This window comes from Stegodyphus dumicola, chromosome X1 (assembly GCF_044657685.1).
Source record: "Stegodyphus dumicola isolate Sdum_Otavi_A_Nest chromosome X1, ASM4465768v1".
NCBI lineage: Eukaryota > Metazoa > Arthropoda > Arachnida > Araneae > Eresidae > Stegodyphus > Stegodyphus dumicola.
The window spans coordinates 160,504,483-160,526,963 of NC_140780.1; the positions used below are offsets into that span (position 1 = coordinate 160,504,483).

General features: G+C 35.7%; 1 protein-coding gene across 1 annotated transcript in view; it reads right to left on the reverse strand.

Annotated features, from left to right (window-relative positions):
* The window catches only part of LOC118202776 (hexokinase-2-like), a 91,165-nt gene that overhangs the window by 48,771 nt on the left and 19,913 nt on the right, over positions 1-22,481 (reverse strand). The window contains exon 2 of the mRNA XM_085808274.1: positions 5,869-6,031. Within this exon, the coding sequence (XP_085664400.1) occupies positions 5,869-6,031 (163 nt within the window). The remainder of the gene's footprint in view (positions 1-5,868; positions 6,032-22,481) is intronic.

Consider the following 22,481-nt stretch of genomic DNA (forward strand, 5'->3'; position numbering starts at 1 on the left):
AAGACTTTTAAGCCTTACACTACTATACTTATTTAATAAAATCGCATTCACAAAATAGGGAATACAAAAATTCTGGCTTAAGTTTCATAATGACTAACAAATATTACAACGTTTCAATCTGAATTAAGCACGCATACTCATAACCTGTACTTAATTTAAACAAAAATATTCGCATTTTGCAAATTCAGAAGTCGAAACAATGTCAAAATATACATTTCTTGGGGGGGGGGGGAGGCCGTATAGCTAGTTCTGTCTTCTCAAATTTTATACTTACATATTGTATGAGGTATCTCTCCCGCCTTCTTGGCATGCCTTCGTGGTGTGGTGGTCTGCACGATGAACGCGTATTCCAGAGGTCCATAGTTCGATTCCCGGCGAAGGCGTTGCTCATTTTTCATCTCTCCTGCGTCCAAAATACCTAATGTCTCTACTGTGGGGCCCGAACTAATAAAGGGTGTTGGATGATGATTCTCCACACCCACGATTTGGCAATTGGTTCCCCTAAAATTCCAGTCGAGCTTTAAAAGGAGGAGTATATGACGTTTTCTTCTCGCCTTCTTGGTATGCCTTCGTGGTGTGGTGGTCTGCACGCTGGGCACGTATGTCAGAGGTCCGTGGTTCGATTCCCGGCGACCACGGACCACGGCTCATTTTCCCTCTCTCCTATTTCCAAATTACCTAATGTCTCTACAATCGTAGTTATATTTATTCGCTGAAAGATTCAATTTTTATTATTTTAGAAACTGTTTCTTTATATAGTAGACGTCCGAAAGCTGGTTGCAGGAAAAATTTGCCAAGCGTCGAGAAAGAAACATACGGTATCCATAACCTAGTACCAAGATTTCCTTATGTTCGTTCTCTTTTAAAAGAACTACGGTATTATGCCAAAATTTTATGCTCTTTTTGTTTTTAAAGAACAACAAGCGTCGAGAAAGAAACATACGGTATCCATAACCTAGTACCAAAATTTCCTTATGTTCGTTCTCTTTTGAAAGAGCTACGATATTATGCCAAAATTTTATGCTCCTTTTGTTTTTAAAGAACAACATGCGACATGCGACGGGGGACGTGGGCACCACCCCTTTACCGTCGATTAATTGGTGTAGCGCCACGTCCACCAATATCTAGAGTTGAATCTAGAGTCTTTCAAAAGAGCAATTACATGGCCATACTAGGGCTGTTAATATTTAGTATTACATTGTTGTTTGCTGGTTAACATATTCTATGGATAACGTGATTTACAGAGTTACGTACTGACTTTGTCTCTCATTTCCGGCATACAGTGCATATGCATTACCTTAATTACATTAATCTTACATTGCGTTGAATTACTTTTGTGTACATTTACAGTTTTTAGCTGTGCATTTCAATAAATATACCTACATTACTTGTAGATTGCATATAAATACAGTTTGCATGTACAGTTACATATGCCAATATTACATGTGCCTTGCGTTACATTATTTTTATATACATACATAGTCAGGCACGCCTGCTTCACATATTACTTAATTTTACCTTGTAGGGTTTATATTTATTTTAACTAACATTTATTTTAAGTTTAAACTATCTTTCCTGTCAAGCCTTACTTTCCCTTGGAACTGCCAATGCCAGAGTATGTAAATTTTAGTAGAACGCGCAAGCATTCAAATTATCAGGGGAAGTATTCTGAGTTAAATAGAAAGGAAACGAGTTCGAAGTGTGCTTTTCGTATTTCACGAGCGCGGAGGTAGTTAGTTAGAAATTGAAGAACGTTTCGGCCTGTGTGCTTGCCTCGGCAAGTTGTTAAATCTTTCAACGTAATATTCAGAGTTTGCTGAATTATCAGCGGTACTTTAGAACGCGGTGAGGTTAGTTACGTTTAGAGAGCCTCGTAGTTAGTCACTCGTTATTATCTTTTTTTAGTTTATTATTTTTATTTTACCGCCGGGTCGGCGTAGTTTGTGAGCGTCAAGAGCACGCATTTGTAATTTCTAAAGTTGAATAAAAAGGGACTTAAACCCTTCTCAAGACTGTCTAATTTCCAGTTTCAGCAGTCACCACTTTGTTGCGTGCAGGTTGGAGGCGCGCAACTTTACTACCTACACTGCTTAACTTTAGGTTACATATACTTGCAGTTGCATACAGATACGTGCAGATACATTCTGATTAATTTTTAGATACAAATATTTACAAACATTATAGTCTTACAGATTACTTACATTACATGTTATTTGGGTACTTATTGCATAATTTTCCAGTACATGAAATAGACATTCCAATATATACATTGTTTTGCGTTAGACATCCTATATTCCTTATTCATAACACAAAACATATATGTTACCCATGCATTTATATTGCATTACTTTAAATTGCATAACTTACTAATACATAGCTTACTGATACACAAAAATATTTACTTATTTACATATATTACACTCCCTTACATTACATTGCTTACAGATATATGCACTTTCATACATTCGTTATGCATACATTATATATCGGTGCATTATATATGGACTTACGGTATAATTTGCCTAAATTTATTTACACAGCACATGCACATTGTTAACTGACTTTCCAGGTATGAATACAGGCAGTCTTTATACTGGGAGTTTCTAGTCTACATTATAGTTTCTTACAATTCACTTGAATGACAGTTTTCCTACATTGCAATACATGCCCTTTTTAAAATGCTTAAGTTGTTTTTACATGCTGGGTTGTTCTATGGCTGACACAAGTCTGTATCTAAGTCGGACAGTCTGTCCATCAACTGTACCAGCTTTTTAATAAAGTGCCGCTGTTTTATCATATATTTACAGAATGGCTGGCGATTTGTTTCAGGGAGATTGATATGCAGTCCTTCTGTTAATGGGCATGACGTTAGATAGTGCTCTGGTGAGCCTGAGTCGCCGCATGCACATTGACTTGTGTGACTTATGCCACGCTTGAAGAAATATTCCGGGTAGGGTCCATGCCCGGAAATGAACCTTATCAACTGTGCGTTCGCTACATTTCGGCTAGTGTCCACATAGCCGATGAAGTAGTGGGTCCTTCTCCCTGTGGTGCTTTGGTCCCATTCGTACTGCCACATGCCAGTGGCCCTTAGGCGTAGTGTCTTCTTTAAATACGAATGCGGCCATGGGATGATAACTGGTGCATCAGGCGGGTCAGTTGTTGCCTCTTTGGCGAGTTGGTCGGCAAGCTCATTGCCATAGTGGCCAACATGAGCCTTTATCCACTCTAATTTTGTGCGGTACTGGGGGTTGCTTCTAAGATCTCTCTGGATTCCCTGTATAATCTCCGAGGGATGATCTGCATTCCAAATGGCATATAACGATGATAAGCTGTCCGTTTTAATGGTGACATGGCTATGCTGGTGCGAGTGCAAGTAGCGAATCGCTTGTGCAATTGCCACTGCTTCGCTTTGAAAGACACTGTTATGTTGTCTTAACTGTCCCTTCCATTTCTCGATTGCGTTGTCTTGTTTCGTGGCGACATAGGCGCATCCCACTCTTTCGTCCAATCTAGACCCGTCTGTATAGATGGTCATTTCCCTTGAGTGATGAGTTGCAGTAGGATTAATTGAGATAAGTATCCCTTTGCCTTTCTCTGTTGGGTGGACGTCAAGAGGGCAGAAGTTTGTTTCGTACTCATCCGGGTAGTATGTTTCATCGTCAAAAGTAACTGCCTTCTTAAGTTGCAAAATGTGTTGGCGTGCTGCCTAAAGAATACCCTGGAGACGCACCCTGCGCACAAGGGAAGAAATATAAGGATTCACGTCAGCAGAAGTGGCGAGCAAATTACAATACAGGATCCACGGTACCCAATGCAGTACTATACAGATGGATCCAAGCTCGACGAGGTTACAGGTAGTGCCTTCGTCCTGTACCACGGAGGATGCAAGGAAATCGAGTGGAAGGGGCATCTTCAACCAATAAACAGTACATTCCAGGCTGAAGTCATAGCCATTACCACTGCGATTCAGCATGCAATTGACAGCGGGATCACCGATGCAATGCTGTTTACAGATAGCATGTCAACGCTATTCGCCCTAGTCAACCATAACCACACCTCCCCATTGGTAGCGGACCTCCAGAATATTCTACAATCACATCCTCAACTAACTGTAAATTTAATATGGACTAAGGCACACGTTAACAACGAGGGTAATGAGACAGCTGACCAACTGGCAAAGGAGGCAGCAAGCAACATAGCTGCACAGATGGTAACTATTCCAGCGCCACCCTCGTATCTCAAGAGAACTCTTAAGGAAAAAGGTCTGCAGAAGTGGCAAGCTGAATGGGAGACCTGTGATACGGGTCGCAGAACCAATTTATTTCTGCCTAGAGTGAAAACGGAGCGCCAATACTCCATACCTCCCATCACTAATTACATCTCGGGGCACGGGCCTTTTCCCACCTATTTTGAGCGATTTGGTATCTCTCATACAGGCTTGTGCGTCTGTGGGTCGCTCGGAACTCCAGACCATTACATCTTTGAATGCCCGCTCACGGAGGATAATCACCTCCACTTGCCAGCAGACAACCAAATAGCCTTCAAACGATTCATCGTTAATAACAAAGGCACAGTGAATACCATCTGCAGAATAATCAGCCAGATAACCGCCCTGGGGCAAGACCTATGCCAACCCCACTAATTCAGGTTCTTAAGTGAATGTAAGTACTCCTCTGCATCTAAGGAAATACAGTATCTTCCTTCTGCTAAGCGCATGTACCTTCTTTATTAATAGTATTTATGTGTCATGTCATGTATGTGTTATGTTAATATTTTTTTTTTTTTTTAATGTGTAACCAGTATGTTATGTAACGTATACCTTGCAAACCTAAATCTGTAATACAATATAAATAGCCAATGTATCTCTCATCTGCCCCTGTATGGCAATGTAATAAATCTTTTAAGATCTCAATAAACCTCCGGTAGATAGGGGAGGGCGCGGGACATATGCCTGTTTACCTCTGTTAAACACCAGGCGTCCCCGTCCTCCGTCACCTGTCACCTGCCTCCTCCTCAACCCGGATGTGCAGGGGAAGGAGACCAGCAAGTACATTAATGGCATCGGTGGAGGTGGTGCGGTTTTAAAGAACAACAATATTACGCCAAATTTTACGTATTTACGTACTTGTTAACTGCATCAATACGCGTGTCAATGTTTCTTTTAATTTTTCTCTTGCGGCCCGCACTATTCTTTACTGATAACTATTTAGCCCCTTGAAGTACTGAGTTTGACATGCCTGACATATACAGTCTCTTTATACCGTTTTCTCTGAATACATCTTTCCCTGAGAAAAAAACTGCTGTGGAACATTATACACTCTCTTCTGAAAATATATACGACCATCTACTAGGGGGGCAAGGGAAGTTAATGTGGAAATAATGACATTCAAAAATCAAAGACGACAACTAATAACGCCCACTGGCAGTTCAAAACTAATAAACTAATAACACCCACTGTCAGCCCTCAAAGTTCCGGCATCTTTTTCTTACTTGCATGAAAGCATTCAGAAATCTGTTATGCGCTTTAAAAGATTCCAAAGAAATGCATGATTATAAACATATATAAACTTGTACTGTTTATGTTTGTAATTGATGTTTTTTTCTAAGCACTGGAAAATATCTTGGATTATTTAAATATCGCAGTAAACATTATAAAGAAACATTGTATACTACAAAAAGTTATTTCGATGGCTGTGGAAAACAAAACAAAAAACAAACAAACAAACAACAACAACAACAAAAAAAAAAGACTTGAAAATTTCATCAAAAGGCGTTTAAAATATTTTGCATTTAATACACAATAAAGTGACAATTTATGACATTAAAAAGTACACACAACCGAAATAGCATAACATAAAAGCATACCTTGTCCATTTGGCACATCTGTTACATATGTAGGAAACATTTTAACAGCTGCATTGCTGTGCGTGTCCCAAGATAGTCCCTTATGAAATTCATGCAAGAGGCTTACAGATACCTTCTGAAGTTGGTCATTAGTGAGAACTAACTCTCTGGTTAGTGCTTCAATCTGTTGAATAATAGATGACACATCATTATCTAAAAATAAATTGACTGCTGAATGTTCATTGAATAAGTTGGGCTTGAAACTTAACATTCTAAAGTCGCATGAATAACAACAACCCTAAAATGTAGCAAATGGTAAAGTATTTTTAAATGCAAATAAAAATTTCAGAATAGTTTTTTTCCCCTCAAAGATGAGATACGATGTTTTCTCAACTCTGAGAGAAAGGTTTTGAAATCTTCGAATGATGAAAAAAAATTCTTTTATATTTTTATATTATAACAGGAACTATTTTTTTTTCTAGAACATAATAAACATGTGATCAATTCGTGTTGACATTATACAGTACTTAATTTCAATTATAGTGTTAAGCATCAGGGTATGAGAAACACTAGTAGAGGTTCCCAAAGAAGAGTGTAAAGTTTCAGTTCAAAGCAAATATGACCTTGCCTCCTGTGCGCTTTTGCTTTACTCACTTGCGAACAAGAACTGTTTTCAGTGAGCAACTACTCGGTACGTGCAAATAGTTGTTCATTTAAAAAAAAAAAAAAAAAAAAAAAAAAAAAGCATGCATAGAGGATTTTTTTAATGTAAAGATTGCCAGTTTATCGAAACTAAATCTGTTATCTTAAATAATAAAGCTAAAAGTGTTGACCTTAAGTCATAAATTAATATTTATGTACATAGAATGTTAAAAAAAACAGTTTTCGGTTTATCCAGACAAGCGTCCTTTTGACATAGCGTTGAAAGGAAACGTACCCAAGGAAGTAAAACGGATATGGTTATTAAGAATTTTACTTTAAAAAAAATATTTCTAAACCCCGATACTTTTTCTTTCATAATTTTAAAAAATCCATTAGATATACCCTGAAGCATAATGCCTTTGAGATGAATAACGCTGAATTTTATTGAAAGAAGCGAAAAATGATCTGAAAATCGAAGGACGCCAAAATAGCCAACATACTGTGATTAATTTTAGAAAAGGAGGAGAAATTTTAAACCAGTTTCCCATTTAAGGAAATTCCTTACTAGCTTAACGAATTCTATGCAAGCAGAACTCATCAACTGATTGATTTATGAATGAAAGTTAACAGTAATATTATGCTTTTTACTCATTAATCCTCACACGAATGGCCGACATTAAAAATATTTTTTTTAATTTGGCAGTAATTCATGTTTCAACAATCTTTCGAACCTGCTTTAACGTGTGTCACTGTAAAGTGCGCGTTTGATAATTAAATAAAAGCGGTAGTTATATATATATATGTGTAATGTCATAATTTAAGTCAACTTTTACACACATAATAATAATAATATATATAATGCTATTATTTAAGGCCCCTTATAAATTCATGAAGAATACGCGGTTTTGGAGTAGATGAATAAGTTTTATTTTTTGAATAAGTGTCTCTTTTGTGGAATTTGCCATTTCATGAATTCGTCGACTTACGGATAATGGAACATTATTCAGTTTGATAAAGGGATATTATTAAGTTTATAAGGTAGTTCTCCCGCCTTCATGGTGTAGTGGTCAGCACACTCGGGGCGTATTCGAGAGGTCCGTGGTTCGAGTCCCGGCGAAGGCATTGCTCATTGTTCACATTTCCTGCTTCGAAATAACCTTATGCTTCTACAGTGGCGCCCGAACTAAAAAATGTGGTGGATGATGATTCTCCACCACCAGGATTTGGCGACTGGGTCCCCTAATCCCCAGATGCTCTTTAAAAGGGAGTGTATATAAGGTATTTCTCCCGCCTTCTGAGCATGCCTTCGTGGTGTAGTGGTCAGCACACTCGGGAAGTATTCGAGAGCTCCGTGGTTCGAGTCTTGGCGTCAGCATTACTCATTGTTCACATCCCCTGCTTTGAAATAACACAATGTCTCTACAAGTTCATTAGGCGCTTTTTCGTTGAATAATGTTAAAATGATATCTTTAGTTGCTGGTAATATACGGTTTTCTCCAACAGTGTGAGCCTGCCCAATCTTGGCAATTCTTAGGCTAGGTAACTAGCTTCCAAAGCTTTTTCTCTTGAAGTACAAAACCTTTCATAACTTGTTTAGTATTTATGAATTCCGATAAATTCCTCTTAAAATATTGATTCGAGATGGCTTTTAAGAAACAATGGTTTCATACTTTCCTCTGATAACAGTTCACCGCAAACTAGACATTTTGAGTAGAAAAGTAAAGAGTACAACAAAGCAACAAAAAGACAAAATACCTGCTGTCAAAGGACAGCAAATCGACGTAAAAATCATTCTAGTTGAAAATAGAGCAATATGAGGCCGTAAATAATGCTGACGACATAAAATGTAGACATGCTAATAAATCGATCAACTCTAAAGGAATTAATGAGATACTATTATCTTTTCATAGGAATTTAGTTTTGAGCGGCTACAAACCTTGAACAAAGCTCAGATAGCATAAATTTAAGTGTTACAGAAAAACTTAAACAGGATGATGGAGTATTTAAATTTTGAATTTAATAGCTACAAATACTTTATTTCTTTTATGTACCAGCTATTTTTCTCTTGCGTACCACCGATTGAGAATCTCTAGTCTAAGGTTTTTTTTTTTTTTTTTTTTCTTTTCGTAACAGATTATGATTTTTGTCTGGTGTTAGTGTGTGAAGCATTCCAAATTGTGCAATAACACACGCTCTTCCACTCAATACATTTTGATGAGAGGGCGTGAAAAATAAAGTGTAGAATAAAGGGAAAGAGTATGAAATAGTCTGACAAAGTTGAAAAGTAAAATTATGTGAAATGTGTCAGTAATTTTCCTAAAGTATTTTTCCTTCCGGATGACTGCAAGGAAAGCTGATGCTGAGAGAAATTAAAATGTATTATGAAGAATTATCTTGTGGAGGCTGTAATATTTAATAATTTGTAAATGGCAACATTTAACATTTAATAAGTAATTGGCAACACTTTGGATAGGTATATGAAAATAGAACTATGCTGGTATTGCAGTTCTCTGTAATATAATACATTCTATGATTATAAATAAATGGTTTCTAAAAACTAAAAGTGCATCCTCATTATTCTATATGGTGTCAGGAGTATTTTGCTTTCAAAACGGAAAGTTTAAAACCACCAGAGCCGATGAAATTTGATGGAAATCTTGCTTCAAATTGGCAAAGATGGCTACAATCATTCGAAATAATATGAAGTAGCTGGTGGATTAGACAATAAAGAAGAGAAAGTAAGAGTTAATACTTTTCTTCATGTAACAGGAATTCGTAGTCTTGAAATATACAGGGTGTTTCATAGATCGACAAACTTGGAGGGGTGGTGGAGCGTACTAAAACATTCGTTTTTTATAGGGATGTAGGGTCTAAAGTGACGGGTTATAGCAGGAACACACACACACACACACACACACACACACACAAAAAAAATCGACACGACAAGAAAATGTGTTTATGTACAAAATCAACGCAAAATTCTTCTTTGTAGCAATACAGCATTCACAATAAATGTTCAAAATTGCCATCACCAGCAGTAAACATGCTTGGTAACGTCGCAGAAGGGATTGACGAACATTCTGACATTCTGAAAACGACAGGCATTTCGCGAACGCTTGCAGCCGCAATGGATAGTCGTGCAACGAGGTCCTCCAGTGAGTCAACGGGAGTCTCGTAAATGATGCTCTTCAGATGGCCCCATAAAAAAATCCAAGCTGGATAAATCTGGCGAACGGGGTGGCCATCGAAAGGGTCCACCACGGCCAATCCATCGGCCCGGAAATGTCCCATCCAAGTAATTACAAACCCGCACGTGGTTATGGGCATCATGCTGGAACAACATGCGATCATGAACGACAGCCGGAACATCCTGCAGCAATTCCGGTAGCACCTCTTGCAGAAAAATATGATAACATAATCCATTTGTACGTGCAGGTAAGAGGTATAGGCCTATGAGGTAGTTGTTAACAATACCCGCCCACACGTTCACGGAGAAGCGGGTTTGGAATGCATGTGGACGTGTGCCGTGTGGATTATGAGTTGCCCACACGTGCATGTTGTGGCTATTGAAGATGCCGTCCTGTGAGAAAGTTGCCTCGTCCGTGAATAGCACATCCGATGGGAAATCCGCCTGCGCCGCACACTGCTGCGAGAACCAATGACAGAAATGAACTCAAAGATGGTAATCTGTCTCTTGCAAGGCTTGGACTCTGCAAATGGTATGGGTACAAACAATTTTTATACAATACTCTCCAAACGGTGGAATGATTCAGCTGCAGACAATGTACAATAGCTCTTGTACTTGTCTGAGGTGATTCATGCACAATGTTCAATATGGATTCTTCAATGCGAGGTTGTCGTGCACTTCTTCTTCCACTCGTATCAGAGGTGGTTTCAAATGATCCGTTTTCACACAGAGGCCGATGCAACCTCTCGAACATTGTGTGCTTCGGCATACGCCTGTTCGGAAACCGTTCCCGGTACAACCGTAGCGATGCTCTGCCATTCCCATTAGCAGCACCATACATCAGATGCATGTCAGCTTTTTCCCTGTGCATAAACTACCCATCACGCTCGACATCAGAGTTGCGGATGATCCTCTGATGCATCGGATCGTGGTTTGTCCGGCTCACTAGCGCCCTCTACCGCTGCATTGCCAGCCAATCACAGGTGTAGTTCCTATTACTGTTCCCTTTTTTGAACATTTATTGTGAATACTGTATTGCTGCAAAGAAGCATTTTGCGTTGATTTCGTACATAAACACATTTTCTTCTCTTGTCTTTTTTTTTTTTTTTTTTTTGGGTGTGTGTGTGTGTGTTCCTGCTTTAACCCGTCACTTTAGACCCTACACTCCTATACAAAAAATGCATGTTTTAGTACGCTCCACCACTCCTCCAAGTTTGTCCCATGATCTATGGAACACCCTGTATAATGAATTTCCTATAGAGGAAGGTAAAGATATTAAATTAAATAAAATTAAGACATAATTTACGGAATATTGTATTCCTAAGAAAACATTACATATGAAAGACATTTATTCTTTACTAGAAATCAAACCGCGTCAGAAACCATAAATGAATATATAACTGACTTTCGAAATAAAGCTTGAACATGCGAGTTTGCACAATTAACGGATAGTTTAATAAAGGATGAAATCGTTTGCGGTATTAAAGATGATGTAGTGACAGCAAGATTGTTACATGAAACAGAATTAACATTAGAAAAAGCTTTTGATATATGCAGATCTGCTGAAATAAGTGCACATCAAATGAAAATCATAAAAGAAGAGGAAACTGTTGTAAACTTAGTGAAAAAGAAACTAAGTAAACATAATAAGAATACCTACAAAGAGGTAAATACCGAGAAACAAAAAACAAAAGTTTGTTCTAAATGTGGAACATCTCATGAGTATCGAAAGTGTCCAGCATATGGAAAAATCTGTCATAAGTGTAAAAATGGCAAATCATTGTAAAAGCTATATAATAAAAAATGAAGCAGTCAAGGTTAACAAAAAAGATAGACAAATTAAATTAATAAATCATGACTCTGAGGAAGAGTCTTTTATATCTGCACATTAAACCTTAATTCAGATAACAAGGAACAGAAATGGACTGTTGACGTTAATGTAAAATAAAAGTAAACTAAATTTGCAGTTAGATACTGGAGCAATGTGCAATGTTATTTTTAATAGCAAAGTGAAATTGCTAAATGTTCCGATACAGAAGTCTGAAATTAAAAGATTAGTTACATTATCTGGGAATAAAATGGATACTTTAGGAAAAGTAGTACTTAACTGCCAATATGGAAAAAATAATTATGTTGCGGATATCCAAATTATTGACAAAGAAGTACCTTCTATATTAGGATTAAAATCATGTTTGCAACTAGGTTTGATTCAAAAAGTAATGTCAGTTTACACTGAACACTTACTGGAGGAATACAAAGATGTATTTGAAGGCTTAGGTTGTTTGAATGTAGAATATAAAATCCAGTTAAAACAAGATGCAACATCAGTAATTCATCCTCCAAGAAAAATACCCATAGCTATACGAGATAAAGTGAACAAGAATAACAAAGAATGAAAAATTTAAATGTTATTGAGAAAGTAAGAGAACTAACTGAATGGGTAAATTCAATGGTCAACAGTTGTCAAACCTAACAAAATAAGAATATGTTTAGATCCTAGAGATTTAAATAAAGCTATAAAACAAGAGCATTATCCTATGTTAACCATTGACGAAGTTGTCACTAGAATGCCAAACACAAAAATATTTTTTGTTTTAGATGCTAATAGTGCTTTCTGGCAAATCTAGCTTGACGAAGAAAGTAGTAATTTGTGTACATTCAATACACTTTTTGACAGATACAGATTTAAAAGATTACCTTTTGGCATATGTTCAGCTCCAGAAATTTGACAAAGAAAATTAAGCCAAATAATAGAAGATCTAAAAGGCGTTGGATGTAGTATAGATGATATTTTAATATGGGGATCTAATGAAAAGGAACATGAGCTACGACTTAGAAAAGTACTCCAGAGAGCATGAGAAAATAATTTGAAGTTCAATAAGGCTAAATGTAAAATAAAAGTTAATCGTGTGAATTATATAGGGCATGAGTTAAGTGAAAATGGACTAAAACCTGGTTTTTCTAAAGTGGAAGCAATTGTTAAAATGCCAGAAGCTACAGATGTGCCTTCGCTACAACGATTTTTGGGAATGATAAATTATTTAGCCAAATTTATTCCTAACTTAACTACTATTACTACATCATTAAGACAGTCACTTGAGAAAAATGTTCTCTGGCACTGGACTGAAAAACATCAAAAAGCTTTCAAAACACTTAAAGAATTGGTTGCAAAAGCACCTGTATTAAAATTCTATGATGTTAATAAGGATGTAACTCTTTCAGTAGATGCAAGTTCTGAAGGATTAGTGGCTGTTTTACTACAAGAAAATCAACCAATTGCTTATGCTTCCAGAACTCTAACGAAAAGTCAGAAAACTTATGCTCAGATAGAAAAAGAGCTTTTAGCTATTTCTTTTGGATGTTCTAAATTTAATCAATATAATGGCAAGCGTATTACAGTTGAAACTCATCATCGACTATTAGAATTCCCAACTAAGAAACCTCTTTTTAAAGTACCACAACGATTGCAAAGAATGTTGTTAAATTTACAAAAGTAGAATCTAGATGTACGATACAAAAAGGGTAAAGACTTATTAATAGCAGACACTTTGAGTAGAGCATATCTGAATACAACAGAAGAAGATAATGATGAAGATACAGAAATCTGATTCAAGCATCTGATGACAAAATTTATGAACTGAAGAAAGAAAGTGAATGTGATGCTACACTAGAGTGCCTAAAGAAATATATTCTGAGACGTTGGCCAGATAGGAAGCATCAGGTAGAACCTCAAGTATTTTGGGACTACAGAGATGAGTTGACAGTGGAAAATGACTTATTTTTCAAAGGAGGAAGGGTAATTGTTCCTTTATCTATGCAAAAAGAGATGTTAAATTTAATTTATGAGGGTCATTTTGGTATAGAAAAATGTAAGAAAAGAGCTAGAGATGTTCTGTTTTGGCCACTTATTAACAAGCAGATAGAAGATAAAATTTCAAAATGTATTATATGTAATGAATACCAGAATAAAAACATAATAGAACTTATGATACCACATAAAGTTCCCAATTTACCTTGGTATAAAACTTGCAACAGATTTATTTGAAATTAACAAAGACGCATACTTATTAATTGTAGATTACTATTCCAACTTTTTTTAAATCTCCAAACTACCGGATACTCGAAGTCAGACAGTGATCAGTTACATGAAATCTCATTATGCAAGATACGGTATACCATTGATAGTGATATCTGATAATGGACTTAAGTTTGCAAGTAAAGAATTTGCAGAATTTGCAAAGAAATACCAATTTAAACATATAACAAGCAGTCCATACCATCCACAGTCGAAGGGATTAGCAGAGCATTCAGTACAAACGGTCAAGAAATTGCTAAAGAAAACTCAATCAGATCATGATGATCCTTATTTAGCATTGTTAGCTCATAGAAACACTACAACTAATGAAATATTAGGATCACCAGCTCAGCGACTTATGAGTAGAAGAACAAGAACGATTCTTCCTACATCCGAAGAATTATTAAAACTTCAAGTTGTGAAAAACGTAAAAGAAAAAAATCAACCAAGAAAGAACTAAGCAGAAGTCATATTATGATCGTCATACAAAAACATCACCATCGCTAAATAAAGGAGATTGTGTTAGGGTATATCAAGATAATCGCTAGAAACCAGCAGTTATAGAAGAAGTATATAAGACGCCTAGATCATATATACTGAGATCAGGTAGATCAGTATGGAGAAGAAATAGAAAAGACATTAGAGAAAACAGTTCAGCTGTTAAAGAGAATATCAGAGGAACAGAACAAAGAGTTAATGCACAGAAAACGATGTAAAAGGATGATTCCAGATATTCTCAAGGGCAAAGTTTAGAAGAACAACTACCACATTCTGCTAACTCAGAAACAAGGGATGATGAACAAAGACCTAGAGATTGGATGATGTGAGAGAGTGATTAGAAAGGTATTTGGACTAATTTTAGACTGTTCAAAAAAAAAAAAAAAAAAAAAAAAAAAACCACTTTTGCACTTTTTTAAAAAACGGAAAATGTAATATTTAATAATTTGTTAAAGTCGGCTCTTGTTTAGTTTAAAATTTAAGATCTTATCAAGGTCGTTAAAGACCTTCGATTACTTAAATTCTGGTAAGGAACGATGTAAGGTTCTTTTATTTTTACTAACCAGTTACTTTATCCTTTGGGTCTTTACTGTCACTTTTCCCTTTCGCTTTCTCTCCAGAATGCAAATTTAGTTTGAGTGTATTTAAGATTAGATTTTTAGACAGCAATATAGAGCGTTTTCTGCCTCTCGAGGTCGCGTTACTAGGTTGCTAGATAAGATAAAAACCGCAGTCTTCGGCTTTGCTTTATAATTGCTGATAGATGAATTTCACGCTCGTTGAGCCAACTTCGCGTTAAATTGATTTGCTTAACCTTCGGCTACTATCTTATTTAAAATTAAGTTTTACATTTGACTTACTGTTACTTTAAGTTATCTCACCACAAGAGGTTGTCAGAGTTCTAAGCACAAAGTGTGCTTCTGTTAGTGCACAAAGTGCTTCTGATAGTGCTTCTGTGCACAAAGTGTGTTATTTAGTTTTAAATAAAGGGTCTATTTAGACCCTTATCAAGTTTCATTTGTTATTTAGAGATAATTCGCTTAACGTCTACCAAGAGTTTGGACACTTTGGATGATTGCAAAGACTACTAAACTCTAAGACTACACCTCACTTACTTTCTTGTGACGGTTTAGGCATAATTCAAGGCATGCACCTCAGAAAATGTAAATCTTTGACCTTTCGCATAGTAATCGGAATATTACATAACTATACTTTTACATGAATACAGTAACCTGCCTGCCAAATAAACTAACAACTTTTCACGGAGAGAAAACACTTGAGAGCCACCGTGAATCTAACCCGCCGGAAATCGGTTTCTAGAAACAATTAACAGTACTTAATGGTTTTAACTAGCAGTTTTTAATGGTAATTTGCGATCAAAAAACGTTTATGGTCATATATTAAGAGTTTGTACCTTCTCTGAAGCAAAATGTAAGTAAATGTAACGACAGTATGAAAAGCATGAATGGCTAAGAAGAATGACTGACTGACGTGCTTCAACAACTCTTTCACTCAAATCAATAAAAGAATTAATCGCAGAAGTGATGTTAACTTCAGCGTAAATACCGGTGTATAAAAAAGTACAAGGAAAGACAAAACTCAAGATTTAACCCTTGAAACAGGGATCGCCCAGAACAATATTTTCCAACCGCGAGAAAATGAGCATACCTATACATGCAACAGAAAATAGGCATATTTAAAATAATGATTGATCCGTTTGAATAAACCATCCCATTTGTAGATCATCTGGCACATTTTCCAATGCATTTCAGAAAATAATCGCACATATAAACTATTAGATAATATATAGGCGGTAGCTGGTTACAACAGATAAAGAGAAACTATAAATGGAACCCGATGAGAGGAGAGAGGACGTAAGAGTTTCGCAGAGGAAACGGATAATATCCTTTTTAGAATTTCTGTATTGATTAGTTGACCCACAGGATAGTTCCGTTCGCAATACACATGGCCACGGATATTGTTTCCAATTTAGGAAAATTTAACTCGGCCAGAATTAAAAAACTGCATAACTGAAAAGCTACATCTATACTTTTTTACTTCCATTATAAGAACTCGGCAGTTCTCACCAACTATCCTCCATCTCAGCCATTTTTCTGTATTTTATAAAGTTATACTTCAAAAGCAAGAAGCAACTAAAACGATGATCTAAATAAATAATGAAATTTGATAAAAAATTAAATTTATTATAATTTTAACCTGGGCTTCATAAACTAAAAAATGGGCTGCTTGAAACCACATACTGAACTCAATTAATATTTTTCAGCAGCATGCCTATTTTGGCTGTATCTTTGTAAGATATTTTCTCCCGCGTTTCTCAAGCCCTCATGGCGTTATTGGAAGCACCTTCGGCGAGCGATCTGGATTTCGGATCCTGGTGAGGGCTTTGCACATTTTTTGTGTTTCCTGTTTCAATTAACTTAATGATTTTACTTACAGCTCTCAGTATAACTTCAATTAAATTTCTTCGATGCAAATAACATCTGCTGGAATAACTTTCGCAACAACTGCAACTGAAATCCTCAGAGCTCTCTAACTTCGGAAAACGGACCAGAGGGGTAAGCCCAAACACAATGAAACTCACGGCCTTACTGATATTTTCACAGACGGGTTGAAAATAAGCAAATGTTCAAATACGAAAGCTAACAGAGAGAATTAGCGGGTTTATTTCAAAATAAAATTACTTTATATTACTTATATAAGAATAATAATTGTACGTACAGCTAGATGCACAAAAAAGTCACATCGGAACGAAAAATCATGAAAACTATACTAATTGGATAATGTTAAAGCCTAGTATTAGACCCTAGTGCACATTGCATTTTTATGTATGATGCAATATTTAGATGAAGCATTATTTTAGTAATGGTCCTGATTACTAAATTCAAGTAGGCTTCTAAGAAACAGGTGTTATAACAAAAAGTTTTCAACTCATGATAAAAAATGGAAAATGTACAAGATGATAGATACTATTCGTTGCGGAAAACATCTCTCAAATATATTTCAAAATAAAATTACTTTATATTACTTATATAAGAATAATAATTGTACGTACAGCTAGATGCACAAAAAAGTCACATCGGAACGAAAAATCATGAAAACTATACTAATTGGATAATGTTAAAGCCTAGTATTAGACCCTAGTGCACATTGCATTTTTATGTATGATGCAATATTTAGATGAAGCATTATTTTAGTAATGGTCCTGATTACTAAATTCAAGTAGGCTTCTAAGAAACAGGTGTTATAACAAAAAGTTTTCAACTCATGATAAAAAATGGAAAATGTACAAGATGATAGATACTATTCGTTGCGGAAAACATCTCTCAAATATATTTCAAAATAAAATTACTTTATATTACTTATATAAGAATAATAATTGTACGTACAGCTAGATGCACAAAAAAGTCACATCGGAACGAAAAATCATGAAAACTATACTAATTGGATAATGTTAAAGCCTAGTATTAGACCCTAGTGCACATTGCATTTTTATGTATGATGCAATATTTAGATGAAGCATTATTTTAGTAATGGTCCTGATTACTAAATTCAAGTAGGCTTCTAAGAAACAGGTGTTATAACAAAAAGTTTTCAACTCATGATAAAAAATGGAAAATGTACAAGATGATAGATACTATTCGTTGCGGAAAACATCTCTCAAATATATTTTCTGCGACAAGAGACATTTTAATATTTTTCATCTATTGTTTATGAGTAAAATTAAAACCACTTTTTTATAGAATGATTTCACAGGAATCTCAGCTTGGTTTGGAAATGAACCTCTCTTTCAAAACATTAGAACTATGTTGCTCTACAAAAAAACCTTGCTAAAATGCCAAAGACGAACTTCGACTCATTTAGTCTAAATCTCGGTAAAACTCCTTTTCTAAGTTTCTTATTGATGGACAGTTCTAGAATAGAAAATTTTCACCGAAATATCAAGCATAGTGGGTTTCATCACATTGTGGGTTAGATTCTTGAGCCACACTATAACTGACATATGCTTGATACTTGATTGAAAAATTTTCTCTCCAGAACTAGGAGTGCACGTTTGCTATTACTTCATTCTAGCGTGCACTCTGAACATCTTACTTTCTAAAATCGTTCATTTAAGATTGTGGGTGTTTAAATATTTTTTTATTTGATTGAAACTGTTTTTAAGGATTTTTAACATTCTAGAAATTATAAATAATTTTAGCATCGGAAAAATAATTGGGATATGAAAGGAAAATTTCTGATAGGCCCTTTGGATTCACTGAGAAGATGACAAGATATTGCTAAATAACACATGCACAACATAAATTATGTACAATACTAATATAAAATGTGACTCCAGCTTTTTATCTATTGCTGCTCCCAGTAAATTTTCCCTTCCTGTAAGGAAGCACAAAACACATAAATTTTGATAGTTTCCGGAAATTAACTTTTTTTCCAAAATTTCGTTGTTAGACAAATGGTATTTGATCTCTTACAACTGATTGTTTTCTCACTATATGCGTCTTTCACTATATGAAGAGTGCACTGATTCAGATTACAGAGTTTGCGTCAAGAATCAAGGTCTCGGTTATATGTTTCATCCAAAAGTAGAAAATACCGTATACCCTTGTGTAATGTCTACACTATATTTTACAGAAAGAAATATTATAGAAAACATGTTGAACCATGTAATCTCAGCACTAACATTTTTGGGAAGAAAATATTACCACATTGATTTATTGTCTCGGTGCAGGAAAATGGGTGGCTACTCTACGACTCAGCTACAGAGGAAGTAAAAACTGCAGGTATTGTAGCATGGGAAAGTAACAGAACATTAACGCGAAAAGTTTTAATGTAATGGATAACTCAAATACAATGAATGGAACTAAAGAATATTATTTCATTTATTTTGAGAGAGGTTTTTTTTGGGGGGGGGGGGCGAGAAGATTTTGATCGCGATAACAAAAGACAATCAATTCGTCAGATCGTCGGAAGACAGATGATTAAAAAGCAAGAAATGCTATTGTATTTACGGCAAAGAGTGTCAGCCTTTATGGAGGCAATTCGTTTAAATATGATGCTTAATTGTATCGGCTTGCTACATTTGGGATTGAACAATTCAAAGCTGTAAAGGAAATTTGAACTAGCCACTGGTTTATTACCGATATTTTCATTCCTATTCCTTTATACGTTTTGCTCTTCGGGAGTTATCGTGGCCTTTATGTTGAATAAATGCAAGCTATGAAACTTAGAGATTGAATGACTCATATAAAGTGCGCATTTCGGACTATGAATGAAATGTTGGGGCAAAAGGTTGGATATTATACGAGGGTCTATAGTATCCAATTGTGTTAAAGGTTCGAGGCATCAGCACAGCTGATAAATGCAATTAGTCTTCAAAGCCGTAAAAGAACAATGAGCTCAAAACCCCAGCTAAAGCTCAGACTTTATACTTTGCTGCCAATTAAAGAACACGCCTGTTACACAGCATTTGATTGCATACGTTCCGTTCCAAACAGAAAGAAGGCGTGCAAAATGCGTGCCCATCTGTATTGCGAAATTAAACAGCTTAAGACACAAGTCATCTCGTCAAATCGTAGTTCCCAGTTTCATTCTGAAACAGAAGCTGGTTATGGACTGCTGGCCTTCTAGTCTCACATCCCAGCCAAAGCCGAAATTTTCAAAACATCATTGGAAACTGCAAAATACATATATCTAAGTCACGCCTTCGATTACGCATAAATGTATCTGCCTTCTATATCTATGCATTTGAGTAATCACAGAGAAGAAATATCTTATTAATAGTATTTTTATTCAATTTTTGCCAAATTTTCAAATCAACAAGTAGTTGCATCACTACTTTCGATGACTAGTTAAATTTTGGCGCCACATCTTTAATAAATACTTAGTATTACAAAATATTAAGAAAGAAAAATGAATTTTGTCTTTGACCAAATTTAGATTACATTATCTAATCACAGCAACAAATGAAGGTTAATTTACTTGGAAAGCGCTCTTTCTCCACCTTCTGGTGGATTATACATTAGATTTTTTTAATGATGTTTCTAAAAAGATATCTATCAAACGATGGCTGTTTCCTATGAAAGCAGTTTTTAGAGAAATGGATTAGGTGTATATTACATGTGGATGAATTAAAAAGAATAGTGTGCTTTCAGTTCATTCAATGTTAGGCATCTAAAATTTTTATGTAATTAACACATTTTTTAGCGTAATTTGCAAGAAGTTAAGAAGCTATAAGTGAGTCCATAATAAAATGAATTTATACTGATCACAATCAGTCAGATAAAGTTCTTTGCCCTCATTAAATATAATGTTAATATTTCAAAACCTACTATATGAAGTGCCATTGTGTGGAGTGAACGTTAGAGGTAAATACTGTATATGCAAGCAAAAAATATACACAATCATTTCCTGCATATACAATGTTTATAATTAGCATTCATAACTAAGAAGTCTGAAACGGATCTGAAAAACATTACCCTAGATTTATTAAGAACACCGTTTTCATAGTCGTTTACCGTTTTCTAATATTTCATGATCACTAAGAATTGCTTTATATGAACTCATTACACCAGTTTTAGAAATACTATCTTTGTAACAGCAACATAGTAAGATTAAAATTTATTTCAGTATCAGTTACTATGCTCAACAGTGACCGCGTAAAGGGCAGCCACTATTAGCTCCCTGCTCTCCTTATTATTATTATTATTTGCAGATCCCTTGTGACTGAACAAATTAGCGACTTCAGATTTCAGACGCAGTCTTTTCCATGTGCAATCTAAGTGCAAGCTAAATGTCTTTCCGGAAATCCTCCACAAAATCATACCTCATGCCGCCCAAACGGGACAGTGGTTAGTGACTCTGACTATCGTACCGAAGAGCCCGGGTTCAAATCCCGGAGAAGGCATGTATGTTTGCAAATATAAAGCGTCTTTGCGGCATGGAAGCATTCTAAATATATGACAAACCGAAAATCCTCTCGTGTGGTTTGGTGGTAGGGAAAAAGGGGTGGGAGACACTCGGACACATCCCCCGGAGTTTCTCTCAAAATTTTGTTGGAACTGGGCAAAATCCTACTGTCACCTATATGGTGCCCAAGGCTCTTGCCAACGACAGACGTAATCTTGAACTTCTTGCCATCGACAGACGTAATCTTGAACTTCTTGCCATGATAAATTTCGTGGGCTTGTTCTGATAATGAGGACAGACAAGGGAGATTAGCCACAGCAACAACAAGCACACCTCGTAAGGCTTAACAGTCGTTCAGTGCTTTTTAGTATTAAATACCATATAAATTAAAGTGTTAGGCGAGAAATGCACGCTGAGTCTTAGAGACTCATGCTGTGAAGGAGCTGAATTGCACGAGACCTTGCTTATCTACCAGTATTACATTATATATAAAATATTGTTTTTATTTTCCCCTGCTTTTGAGCTTACTAATGCAGCTTGTTAAAATTTATTTTTCTATCAAACTTACTCAGAAATTTGTTCATAATCCCCATTAAAGCTCCATAAGAGTAAAAACCCAAAAGCAGTTAAATTCTTACATTTCAAATAGATATCTTTAATTTCAGCAAATGGAGATATCCTTACGCAGCAAGATACACATTCTGTTTGCCATGGCAAAAGAAAAGCCGCGCACCCGTATGTTATTATTTAATTAATCTAACGTATTCTGATTTATAAAATAGCCTATCATAATAAGGGTTATGGGTCGCGCTATTTGACGTCAGATCCTTTCCTGTGTCAGCCAAAGGAAAACTTCGAACGAGATCAGCTTTTCTCTACTTGACCTTTATACATTGCGTTTTCCTACAAGCTATGCTTGTAACTCTTTCTTTAAGATAAATAGAGGTGATTGTGAAAATTAAAATATCGAACTATGTGTGAAGTATTACCATATTTTTTCTAAACAGAATTAAAATTAAAAATTACAAATACGGCCCAGCCTCCTTCTTAGCCCTATTTAGAATCGGAAAGTTTACCGCAGGTTTAACAAATTACTACTTGAACAACTTAAGTATTCCCATTTTGTAAGTCTTTACATACTAATGCACAAAATGAACATTTTAAATAAAGATTCCACTCTTTTAAGTTTTTATTCTCTCACCAAAAACTCCCTTAAAAGTATTAACAAATTAAAAAAATACAGCTCTTTAATAAAAAGTTAACGTCTATGAAGTTTTATTTCCTCATGCGTTCGTTTGTATTCAG